This window comes from Mustela nigripes, chromosome 15 (genome assembly GCF_022355385.1).
Source record: "Mustela nigripes isolate SB6536 chromosome 15, MUSNIG.SB6536, whole genome shotgun sequence".
In the NCBI taxonomy this organism is placed as follows: Eukaryota; Metazoa; Chordata; class Mammalia; order Carnivora; family Mustelidae; genus Mustela; species Mustela nigripes.
In genome coordinates this window covers 24239895-24252901 of record NC_081571.1, presented here as the reverse complement: position 1 = coordinate 24252901, position 13007 = coordinate 24239895, and the positions used below count along the sequence as shown (strand labels likewise).

The 13007-nt window shown below is 39.6% G+C and overlaps 1 protein-coding gene across 2 annotated transcripts in view; it reads left to right on the top strand.

The window, feature by feature from the left end:
- The window catches only part of SETDB2 (SET domain bifurcated histone lysine methyltransferase 2), a 93269-nt gene that overhangs the window by 64807 nt on the left and 15455 nt on the right, over positions 1-13007 (top strand). For both annotated transcript variants that reach the window (XM_059377914.1, XM_059377913.1), the window contains 2 exons: positions 3510-3631; positions 8968-9075. In XM_059377914.1, coding sequence (XP_059233897.1) covers positions 3510-3631; positions 8968-9075 — 230 coding nt within the window. The remainder of the gene's footprint in view (positions 1-3509; positions 3632-8967; positions 9076-13007) is intronic.

Sequence of the window (13007 nt, the reverse complement as noted above, 5' to 3'; positions counted from 1 at the left end):
GGAAGCATTGCATGCCTATCAAATGTTATCATATTATTTTATTAGGGATTTTTATTCCATCCTTCTAATTGTCTGATGCTTTTTTTTTCTTTTTAAGCCTGTGCTTTACAAATTTTCATGTCCAGTTTGTGTGTCCTTTAAAATAAGAATATAGTATTTTTTTCAAAATAGATTTTGGGACTGAAGTGAATAAAATATTGGGATTTTTTCTTATTTTCATCTAGGATGGTGTATTATGTTGTCAAATATTAATATATATGCTAAAACATTGGAAACTTAAAGTGTGGTATTGGAGGAGGAAGTGATCAATGGAACAAATAGAAATATAGGAACAAACCTAAACATACATAATAATTAAATATATGAAAAGGAGATTAAAATCTGTGGCTAACCACTATGAAAATAAGTTAGATCCTCATCTCATATTTTATAATAAAATAACTTATACATTAACATTTAATATAAGAATAATATTTTAGAAGGAAATAGAGGTTTTTTCTATTATATCTCCTTCACCCAAGAGTAGAAACCATAAAATAAAAGATTGATATAATTTCATCAAATAATACATTTAAACATTCTGTATGTCGTAGAACACTATAACAAAATTAAAAGACCACTATATAACTAACAAATGGTCATCCTGAATACATAACAAGCTCAAAAAATAGTGAATAACCTAGTAGAAAATGGGCTGAGGACATCAATGCCAGAGAAGAAATGCAAATGCCACCTTACGGTATGTTAAATTCATAATTATAGATTATGTTCTACTTCTCTCTGCACTTTGTTGTCCTGTCTTTTGATGTGGTCATCTACTCTTCTGTTCTAGTTGTATCTTTAACAATACGGTTCTAAGTCGAGTAGGCAGATACCCTTGTATTTTTTTTTCAAAGTTTTCTTCATGTTTTTCATGCCCTTTTATTCTTCCAAATAATCTTTTCTTTTTTTCAATTTCTTTAACCTTCTTGGGATTTAAATTGAAATGACATTAAACCTAAAACTTGTTTGGGGAAGAACTGACAGCATTATAATGTGTAGTCTTCCTACTCAGGAACTTAGTATTTCTCTTCATGAATTGAGACTGAGCTTAAAACAACTCTTTTCTTTCCCCCACAATTTGATTTATTTAGACCAAGAAAAGCATACACATTGATTGTCTCTGTCTGACAGCTTTGTAATATCCTTTTTTACTCCACGCTGTGTTTTTGTTTTTCCTTTTTTACTGAAGTTTAGTTGTTTAAAACAACTCTTTCATCATGTTACTCCCCTGCTCCAAAATCCTTCCTGGCAGTCTTTCACCATCTGTTTCTCAAATTCTTTTCCAGCTTCCTCTGCACAGACTCTCCTTCTCAGCCTGACTGGTTTTCTGCCTCCAGGTCAAACCTCTTGGCCAGTTCCCACATCACTATTTATGTCTCCAGTTCCTCCCAAACCCTCTCCAGTTATAGCGGCTCAAGGACCATGTCCTTGACAACACTCTTTCCCACAGGAGAACTTCCTCCCCTGGATCCATAGCATGTATGGCATTTTCCACCCAGCAATTATATTACTTTGTGGCATTTGTTCTGTTATTTTATTTTGTTAGCCCCTTGCAGGCAACAATTCTGTCTCCTATTTCTTTAGATCCTCTGCTGTGCTGTTCCCTACAGTAGCCAGTCCCTACACATGGCTGTGGAGCTCTTAAAAATGTGGTTTATCAACTCTAAGTACAAAGTACACTGGGTTTCAAAGACTCCATACTGAAGAATGAATTAATTTTTATACTGATTAAATGTTAAAAGGATCATATTTTGGAGATATTTGGTTGAATAAAACATGTTATTAACATTAATTTCTCCCCCAACCCCAACGAGGCCCCTAGAAATTTTTCAGCTGTGGCTCACATTTTTGGCTCACATTACAGTTTCTGTTGGATAGCACTGGTCTAGAGTGCCCAGCGAAATGACTCTTCTATAAGAGGTGCTCCCAAATTGGTGGGGATTCAGAATGAATGAAAAGAAGCAGCTAGCTAGTTTCATTTCATTTGAGGGTTTTTCTCTCAGTCTCTCCCCTTTTTTATGGTTGGTGGGGAGCAGAGGAACTACAAATTTGTATTCCTACTAGTTAGGACCCAAATCCAGGAAACAGAAATTAATTAAAGAAGAAACTCATCTGAATGTGAGACAAATGCTGCTCCAAAGTGCAGTCTTGTGATTTTGTGCAATGCACGATCTAATTTCAGAGAGACACCAGAGATCTTATACTTTGGATAACAAAAAGAACTTCTAGGAACCCTGTAAGTGATTAGCCTCATCTAAATTTAAAACTCTCACCAATAAATGGTAAAATAAATCTTTGTTTTAAAACGAAAAGTTTATGATTAAAAGCAGAATTGTGTTCTACAGAAAACCAAATCAATAAGAAGATAAGCATTGGAAAGGGCAAACAAGTTGTTAAATGGATGCCTATAGCCAAATTAATAACAAACTAATAGGTAAGAGAAGGTTACCCTACACTGGTATCCCCAGTGGGATTGTGGAAATAAGTGACTTCTTTTTCATCTCTTTCCTTTTCTTCCTAACTCTCCTTCTCTTAGGTTCCTCTCTTTTCTTCTATTCATTTCTTCAAAAAAAAAAAAAAATTATTTTCTGCCTTTATATATTTTTCTGTCATTATCATGCTAGATTACAGTACATTTAAATTAAAGTACCTTGCTCATTTACTTCTTAAATTCATTCAAAATTTATTTTTGAATATACTATGATACAGGGATCTGAAACTTTTTTTATAGGCACTTAACTAGAGCACTATTTCTTAAGCACATCATTGTTTTCTTATTGATTTGTATTGACAATAATAATAATTATTGAAAGTTTAGTATTGCCAAGGCAGTGTTTTGAGAGCTTTGTATTTAAATTCTTGGTTGTGTTTCTTTCTTTTTTTAAGTTTATTTATTTAAATAATCTCTACACCCAACATGGGGTTTAAACTCAGAACCCCAGATCAAGAGTCACATGCTCTTCTGACTGAGCCAGCCAGGCACCCCCTGGTTGTGTTTCTTGAATAAAATTCTCTTCATGTTTAGACATTTTAAATGAATTCATTGTTGTCCTTCCTTGTATTAAACCATTTAAGAAGTACACAATAAGTTGCTTTTCCACATGGGTACATTTTTTTTTTTTTTCCCTCTTTGGGAGTTGAGAATCTCTCATAAAAACAAGTGCCCTGCCTTCTACTTCAAGATGGTGGAGGAGGGGGTGCCTGGATGGCTCAGTGGGTTAAAGCCTCTGCCTTTGGCTCGGGTCATGATCCCAGGGTCCTGGGATCGAGCCCCGTATCAAGCTCTCTGCTCAGCGGGGAGCCTGTTTCCTCCTCTCTCTCTCTTTCTCTGCCTGCATCTCTGCCTACTTGTGATCTCTGTCAAATAAATAAATAAAATCTTAAAAAAAAAAAAAAAGACTGGTGGAGGAGTTACGGAGACCAAGAAATTCCACTTTTCCATTTCTCATCAGGGATGTTACTTATAGGTGTCTTTCAGGTTGCAGAAAAGATGGAAAAAAGGACATGTGCACTTTGCCCCAAAGACATCGAGTACAGTGTCCTATACTTTGCACAATCAGAGAATATAGCTGCTCACGAAAATTGTTTGGTAAGTTACTTGAAAACACATGAGTCATTTTAGGGAAGGACATACTAAAATAGATAAATGTACTTTGGAGACAGAATGACAAGTTGGCCATGAATTGGGCTTTTAAGTGGGGATTTGGAGAGCATCTTTTTCTAACTTTTTATACTGTTTCAGATCTTATCATCTTATGATTACATTTTAGCTTTATTTATAACAGATCAAACACAATTATGAAGAAGTTTCTTCAAAGATATTTTAATGAGATATTTCAAATATAATCAATACCCATAGACATTGATAAACATTGTACCCAGATTTGTCAAATCATACTGTATTTGCCTTACCTTGATTTTTTTTTTTAAAGGAAATAAAACACAGACAGTTAAGGGATCTCCAGTTCTCTTCCCCTTCCACCATCCCTCAAGATATAATTGCCATCACAGATTTGGTGCTTCTTATTGTTTTGTATTTTTTATTTTATGTTCCCACCGTGTATATTTAAGTGCTTATAACTAGAAATATTGTTTTACATGTTCTTTGACTTTGTAGAACTTCATCCAAATTCATGGCTATTGAGATTTATCCATGTGATAAATTTTACTTTTAAGTCTTTAATTTTAAATGTTACAGAATTCCATTTTGTCACTGTCGATACTAAACTCTTCTCATGTGAATGAATATTTAGGTTTTTCCACTTTTTTTCATATAACTAACCAGCTGTCATGAACATCTTTGCATAGGTTCCTAATTCCTGAGACAGTTTCTCTGGTATAGGGCACGTAGCTAAAACCAGGGAGTGTTTTGCACCTCACTGTATGCACCACATTGCTCTCCAGAAGGATTGCACCAAGTTTGACTTCCACATTATTTCAGAATTCCTTCCTCTTCTTCCTTGCGATTCATGATATTATGAAATTTTAATTTTTCCTCTCCAATAAATATGAAACAGTCTCTTGTTTGCATTCCTAGATTATTAGTGTGATTGTGCCTCATTTGGCTGTGCTTATGCTTCTGTGACTTGTGTTCATAGACTGCATTTTGTCTTTAAGATATTGACTTTGCTTACATATATTTATATATGTATATAAATAGATTCTGATGCTTTATTATATACGTTGGCTTTTAATTTGTGGTTTTCCTGTCAGAGGCTTATAATGTAGTTAAATTCATCATTTTCCTATATAATTTGTAGGATTTTTCCCCTAAGAAATTCTTTCATTTACTAAGGTTCTACCTTTTTTCCTCCAAATTTTAAAATTTGGCTTTTCTCATTTAGATTCTTAATCCAACTGGAATTTATTTGGACTACTCTGTAGAGTAGGCATCTCCCTTTTTGTTTTTCATATGATTAACCACTTTCCCCAGCATTATTTATTGACTAATCTGCTCTTTTCTCGTTGATTTGTAGTGGATAATAATGATAGTTATCATTATTACTCAGTATTCACGAGGCATAAGGTAATGTTCTGGGAGCTTAAGACATATTAAACTATTAATCCTTACAACAACCCTAAAAGGTAGGTATCATTATTATGCCCAAACTAAAGATGAAAGAACTGAGGCACAGAGAAGTTAAGTCACTTGCCCAAGGTCACACAGCTGTAAGTACCTGAGCCAGAATTCTTACCCAAGTTGCCTACTTCTAGAACCCTCACTCTTAATCCAGTGTGCTAACAATATAATATTTGTGCACAGATCTGTTTCTGGGTCTATTCAGTTCCAGCAGTCACTTTGTCTCTCCCTAAGCTGGTACAACATTGTCTTAATTACTATGATTTTATGATAAGCCGTGGCTATTTTTCAGTGTTACAGTTTCACACAAATTTTAACTGGGATTCCATTGAATTTATAGATGAATTTGAGAAAAAAATGATATGAGTATTTCTATCCATTAATAGGCTGTCTCCAATGATTCATTCTTCTTTTATGAATTTCAGAAATGTTTAATAATTTTTTTCTGTAGGGGCGCCTGGGTGGCTAAGTGGGTTAAGGCCTGTGCCTTCGGCTCAGGTCATGATCTCAGGGTCCTGGGATCGAGCCCCGCATCGGGCTCTCTGCTCAGCAGGGAGCCTGCTTCCTCCTCTCTCTCTCTGCCTGCCTCTCTGCCTACTTGTGATCGCTCTCTGTCAAATAAATAAATAAAATCTTAAAAAAATAATAATAATAATAATTTTTTTCTGTAGAGGTCTAGAACTTTGGGTTAAGCTTTTCCCTGGGTTTGTTGTTGTTGTTATTGTTTCATTACCTTTTTCTACTACTCTTTAAAAAAAACTGAAGTATAAAAAATTGAAATATGGGGGCGCCTGGGTGGCTCAGTGGGTTAAGCCGCTGCCTTCGGCTCAGGTCATGATCTCAGGGTCCTGGGATCGAGTCCCGCATCGGGCTCTCTGCTTAGCGGGGAGCCTGCTTCCTCCTCTCTGCCTGCCTCTCTGCCTACTTGTGATCTCTGTCTGTCAAATAAAATAAATAAAATCTTAAAAAAAAAATTGAAATATGGTTGACACCCAATGTTACATGTTTCAGGCGTAAACGTATTGAGGAATTCTACTGCTCTGCGCATCATGCCGTGCTTACCACAAGCACAGCCGTCTGTCTCCGTACAGCGATGCTACACACTCCCTTTGCTGTGCCTGTCATCCCTGTGACTTACTCATTCCCCCACTGGAAGCCTATACCTCCCACACCCCTTTACCCTTTTTGCCCGTGCCTTCCCACCTTCCTCTCTGGCAACAACCAGTTTATTTTCTGTTTATGGGTCTGTTTCTGGTTTTTTGTTCATTTATTTTTAGTTTCCACATATAAGTGAAATCATACGGTATATGTCATTCTCTTTCTGACATTTCACTTAGCATGTTACCTTCCAGGTCCGTCCATGTTATTGCAAATGGCAAGATGTTATTCCTTTTTTATGATTGAGTAATATTCCTGTGTGTGTGTGTGTGTATGTGTGTGTGTGTACACACATACACCACACCTTCTTTATCCATTCTTCTACCAATGGATGCTTAGGTTGCTTTCATATCTTGGCTCTTATAAATAATACAACAGTAAATATAGGGATGAATCTATCTTTTTAAGTCAGGGTTTTCATTTTCTTTGGGTAAATACCCAGTAGTGGAATTACTGGATCATGTGGTATTCTATTTTTAGTTGTTTGAGGACCCTTCATACTGTTTTCCATAGTGGCTCTGTAATTTACTTTCCCACCAGCAGTGCTTGAGAGTTCTTTTTCCACATCCTCACTAACACTTGTTATTTCTTGTCTTTCGGATGCTAGCCATTCTCACAGGTGTGAGGTGATATCTCATTGTGGTTTTGATTTCCTTTTCCCTAATGTTGAGTGATGTTGAGGATCTTTCATATGTCTGTTGGCCATCTGTACATCTTTGGAAAAAAAATTTTTGGGTCTTCTGCCCATTTTTAATCAGATTATTTGGTTTTTTATTGTTGAGTCAAAGGAGTTCTTTATCTATTTGGGATATTAACTCCTTATCAGATACGTCACTTGCAAATATCTTTTCCCATTTAGTAGGTTGCCTTTTCATTTTGTTGATGGTTTTCTTTGCCGTGGAAAAACTTTTTATTTTGGTATGGTCTCAATAGTTTATTTTTGCTTGTATTTCCCTCCCCTGAGGAGACATATCTAGAAGAATGTTGTTATGGCTGTGTTTATTTTTTTTAATTTACTTATTTGACAGAAAGAGACACAGCAAGAGAGGAAACTTCTTGTGAAGAGGGAGTGGGGAGAGGGAGAAGGGAAGCCCAAGGGCTCGATCCCAGGACCCCGGGATCATGACTTGAGCCAAAGGCAGATGCTTAACAACTGAGCCACCCAGGCGCCACATGGCTATATTTAAGAGATTACTCCCTGTGTTTTCTTCTGGAAGTTTTATGGCTTTAGGTCTCACACTTAGGTCTTTAATCCATTTTGAGTTCATTTTTGTATGTGGTGTAAGAAGGCGGTCCAGTTTTATCCGTTGTTTTTTTTTTTTAAGATTTTATTTATTAGAGAAATGGAGAGGGAGCACAAGCAGGCAGAGGGAAAGGGAGAGAGAGAGAAGCAGCCTCTCCACTGAGCAGGGAGCCCAAGGCAGGGCTTGATCCCAGGAGCCCGGAATCCTGACCCGAGTTGAAGGCAGCTGCTTAACCGATGGAGCCACCCAGGCGCCCCCAGTTTCATCCTTTTGCATGTGTGTATCCAGTTTTCCCAGCACCATTTATTGAAGAGACTGTCTTTCCCTGGTTGTGTATTCTTGTCTCCTTAGTTAACAATTAGTTGGCTATAAAATCATGCATTTATTTCTAGGGTTTCTATTCTGTTCCATTGATCTATATATCTATCCTTTTTTTTTTTTTTTTTTTTTTTTTTTTTTAAAGATTTTTGATTTATTTTTCAGAGAGAGAGAGAGCACACATAAGCAGGCAGAGTGGCAGGCAGAGGCAGAGAGAGAAGCAGGCTCCCTGCAGGGCAAGGAGCCCGATGCGGGACTTGATCCCACGACCCTGGGATCATGACCTGAGCCGAAGGCAGAGGCTTAACCCACTGAGCCACCCAGGCATCCCTATATATCTATCCTTATGCCATACCGGACTGTTTCAATTATTATAGCATTGTAGTGTATCTTTAAATCTGAGATTGTGCTATTTCCAGTTTTGTTCTTTCTCAAAGACTGCTTTGGCTATTTGGGGTCTTTGTGGTTCCATACAAATTTCAGTATTTTTTGCTCTAGTTCTGTGAAGAATGCTATTGGTATTTTGGTAGAAATTGCATTGAATCTGCAGATTGCTTTGTGATTTCATTCTGTAATGTTGATCTTCAATTCATAGAGAGGTTGGATTCAGGTAGCACATGGAAACTTGAGGCAACCTAAACATAAAAGTGGGTTTTTAATCAGACTGCAGGGGCATTTCATGGCTCCTGAAGGCCGGCATGCAGGCAGGTCCAAGAACAGTGACTAGGAAGCCATCAGGAACCCATTCTGTCCTCTCTTGACCTCATTTCTGTATTCCTCTTTGCAGACTGGCTTGCTCTCTACCATGTGGCTCAGAGTCTACTCCACTCTCTCAGGATAGGGAGTCCAGTTGGCCCAGCTTCAGGTCAGGGCTCCAACCACATTCACGTTATTAACCACTGGGGGTCAGGGTTAGGCAGTATAAAACATGCCCAGGGATTGGGGCCACTTCCAGAGAAAAACAGGGTGGCTTGTGATCTGCTTACATATCCCGAAGGTGGTCACTGTTATACCCCAATCCATCTTCCACTCCTGGTAAGTATTATTTTGTGATACCATTTTCTGACTTGCAGCTTTCAGTGGTACTTTGTGCATATTGTGAATTTTTGTTTTCTCAATTTGTAGCTGTACTCTTCAGCACTTGTGGAATGTGAGGATACTGATCCATGTAATAAAGACAGAAATTTTGATGTGGAATCAGTAAAGAAAGAAATCCATAGAGGAAGGAAGTTGGTAAGTATAAATGATTTTATTAGTCATATGAGATAAACAGATCTTGAAGGGGATATTTCCAAAAGAAAGTCTATTTGATTGATAAACCAGGGATAGAGACACATCTTGGGGAGCTGAAAGACATAGGACCTGTATTGGAAACTTAAATTCAACTGAACAATTAATATTTTAAAATGAGCTACAACATACTTCATCAGCAGAGTTGATATACATTAGAATGCTTTTGGGCTGTAAGTAGAAGGACCCTCAACTCAAACTGGCTTTAACAAAAATGATGCTTATTTTCTTACTTAGCCAGAGGGACAACTGGCTTCAGAGTTGGTCGATTTAGTGGCTTAGTGGCGTCATCAAGAGCCCATCCTCCTTTCTGTCATCCTGTCCACAACAACAGTTGGTCCTGTTGTGGTCATAGGGTGGTCACAGACAACTCCTGAAGTGTCCATCTTTCTTATTCCTATCTGGTAAAAGAAAATGTTCATCCCAGGCACCTGGGTGGCTCAGTTGGTTAAGTGTCTGCCTTTCGGCTCAGGTCATGATCCCCAGGTCCTGGGATTGAGCTCTGAATTGGGCTCCCTGCCCAGTGGGGAGTCTGCTTCTCCTTCTGCCCCTCACCCCACTCTTGTACTCTCTTGCGCTCTCTCTTTCTCTCTCTCAAATAAATAAATAAATAAAATCTTAAAAAAAAAAAAAGTAAAAGTTCATCCCCAAGCATTGAATAAGAGCCCTTCTGAAAATTAAATGAGGCCACACCTGCTCTAGTTGCTAGAAGTGGCCATAATTAATCAGGATCAACCCCCTTAGACCTGGGTCAGTTCCCCTTGGGAAGACAGAGTGTGGAGTAGTTACCCTGTTGGTTCTGTGATAGTAGGCTTCCTCTAGGAAAAGCCCTTCATGGCTTAGCAAGTGGTACAGCAGGTGTGAGCACATAATGCCCACCACCACAGTACAGTTTAAGGTCTGGAACAAACATTTCCTTAGTCTTTACAAGGCATACACCTATATGAGGGCAGTTTCCGCACAACCTGATGTACTTTGAGAAGGGTCAGCACAGTTCACTCAAGCAATCAAGCACCTTAGTGCAGGTGGGGCCCAGGAAGCCTTCCTAGTTGGGAAGGAGTGAGGGTAATGAAGACGGGAAAGGAGGAATTCCAGGGAAAGGGAACAGGATGTGCAAAAGTTGGGAAGGCAAGAAAGACATGGCATGTACCTAAAACTGTAAGCATATGACTATGACTGTGGCACCCTCTTTACTGACTCCATGGGATTCCACGGGATAGACCAGAATGCATGAAACCATTCCCTTGTTGCTGGATAATGAGTCGACTCTGGTTTTTCACCATAATCAACTAATGCTGCAGTAAACATCTTTCTACACATATCCTGTGTACTTGTTTGAACAATGCTGTACACCGTAGTCCTAGAAGTGAAATGGCTGAGTCAGAGAGAATTCCCTTTAATAATTTGGAAACATGCAGGGCACCTGGGTGGCTTAGTCGGTTACGCATCTGCCTTCAGCTCAGATCATTATCCCAGTGTCCTGGGATTGAGCCCTGCACAGGTTTCCTGCTCAGCAGGGAGCCTGCTTCCCCCTCTCCTGCTCCCCCTGCTTGTGCACGCTCTCACCCTCTCTCTCTCTGTCAAATAAATAAATAAAATCTTTTAAAAACAATAATAATTTTGAAACATACTAATAAACTGTCACCCAGAAAGGTTGTATCATTTTTTACTTATGTGGATGAAAGAACACTTTCCTAGCCCTTAACAAAAATGAGTATCACGAATCTTGTTACTTCTTGCATCTGACAGGAAGTGTTACCTTGCATTTCCCTCATCACTAGAGAGAGGCTGAATGGTAGTTCTCCTTAGGCATCTGCCTCCCTCCCAGCACCCCCAGACCCAGCAGTTCTTTCGTGATCCCTCTACAGTCAGTGACCCCACCTCACAGCCACTGTCCTGCAAACAGCCTGGACTCCCTCTCCCCACCACCCCAACACACATTTCCTTACTCACCTAGCAAACCACCCCCCGCCCCCGCCACCTGCCTTTTGTCTGCATATGCTGAGTGGTACTAGCACTTGAACAGTTGAACAACTGGACAAAAACCCACAAATGTGTTGATTAATCTCAGATTCATAGCCACAAACGTCAAAAGGAACCTTAACGTGTCACCCTCCACCCTCTACCTTTACTGTTTCATATCCTCTCATTTCTTTTAAAACCTCTCCCCACCCCAACTGCTCATCCCCAAATTGATGACTATGCCTTATTTTTTTACAGACATTATTTTTTTAGAGCAGTTTTATGTACACAGAACACTTGAGGGGAAAGTACAAAGACTTCCCCTATACTTCCCACCCCGACACTTACACAGCTTTCTTTTTATCAACATCCCCCTCTAGTGTGGTGCATTGTTACAACTGACGAACCTACATGGACACAACATCAAAACACCCAAAGTCCATAGTTTACATTAGGGTTCACCTTGGTGGTATACATATCTTTGTCTGATTTTTATTGAGAAAAGGGAGCCATTAGCCAGGAACTCCTACTATCCAAACCGCTGCCCATTCACCTTTGTCCCCAGACTCTGGGACCTCCGGCTTGTCAAAGTAACCCGCCACTTACACTTTGGAGTCATCACCTGCCCCTCCTTAAGGATTAGCCTCTTGCATTTCCCTTCATCCCATTCACATTAGTATCCCCCTTTGTACTAGATTATTTCCTTCAGCATGTATCCATGATCAACTGATAATGTCATCTTTTTTTTTTTTTTTTTTTTTTAAGATTTTATTTATTTATTTGACAGAGAGAAATCACAAGTACACTGAGAGGCAGGCAGAGAGAGAGAGAGAAGGAAGCAGGCTCCCTGCTGAGCAGAGAGCCCGATGCGGGACTCGATCCCAGGACCCTGAGATCATGACCCGAGCTGAAGGCAGCGGCTTAACCCACTGAGCCACCCAGGTGCCCCGACTGATAATGTCATCTTAAATCCTCCTCTATATACAAAAAACCTGTTCAACTACAATGTACTTCTGTCTTTAGCTGACCTTTTAGCAGGATTCATCACATTGTTGTGATGTACATCTTGAAGCACTTTCTTCCTCTGACTTCCTGCACACACTCTGCTACTATGTCTCTCACCTTTCTGGCTGCTTCGTCCCAGACACCTTAGCTGTTTTTCCTTCTCTTCTGAACCTCTAAAGTGTGCAGTCCCCATAGCTCTCCTGGGCTCCTGTCTCCATCTGAATATCTTTCCTGTGTGACCTCTTCCAGTTCCCTTGGCTTCAAGTCCGTACTTACGCCAGGGACTCTATACCTCCAGTCATGATAACCAACCTAACGTATCTACACGAACATCTAATAGGAGCTCATATTAAACTGGCCAGTGAACACAGTCCCAGCCCCTGCACACACACACACACACTCCATCCAAACCTGTTCACTCCTCACCTCAGTGAATTGTCCACCATTCATCCATCATCATCTTCTCATAAACGTCCCAGCCCAGCATCCAGCCTGCAGACCCTCTATCCTCCCCTTCTCTCTGTCACTAACCCCCTGTAGTAAAGTCATGGGTCTCCCTCAAACACTTGCTAAACATCACTGATCTTTGTTCTGCATGCTCTCCTGCCCATCCCTACCCCAGCCTATGCTCCACACAGCCACAATAGTATCTTTAAAATACTGATCACGTGGGACCCCCTGGGTGGCTCAGTTCATTGAGCATCTGATTCTTGATTTCAGTTCAGGTCATGATCTCAGGGTCATGAGACCGAGCACTGTGCTGGGCTCTGTGCTCTGCATTCAACACTGAATGTGCTTGGGGTTCTTTCCTTCTCCTTCCCCCTCTCCCCCTCCCTCAGCATGTTCTCTCTCTCTCTAAGAAAGAAAGAAAGAAAGAAAGAAAGAAAGAAAGAAAGAAAGAAAGAAAG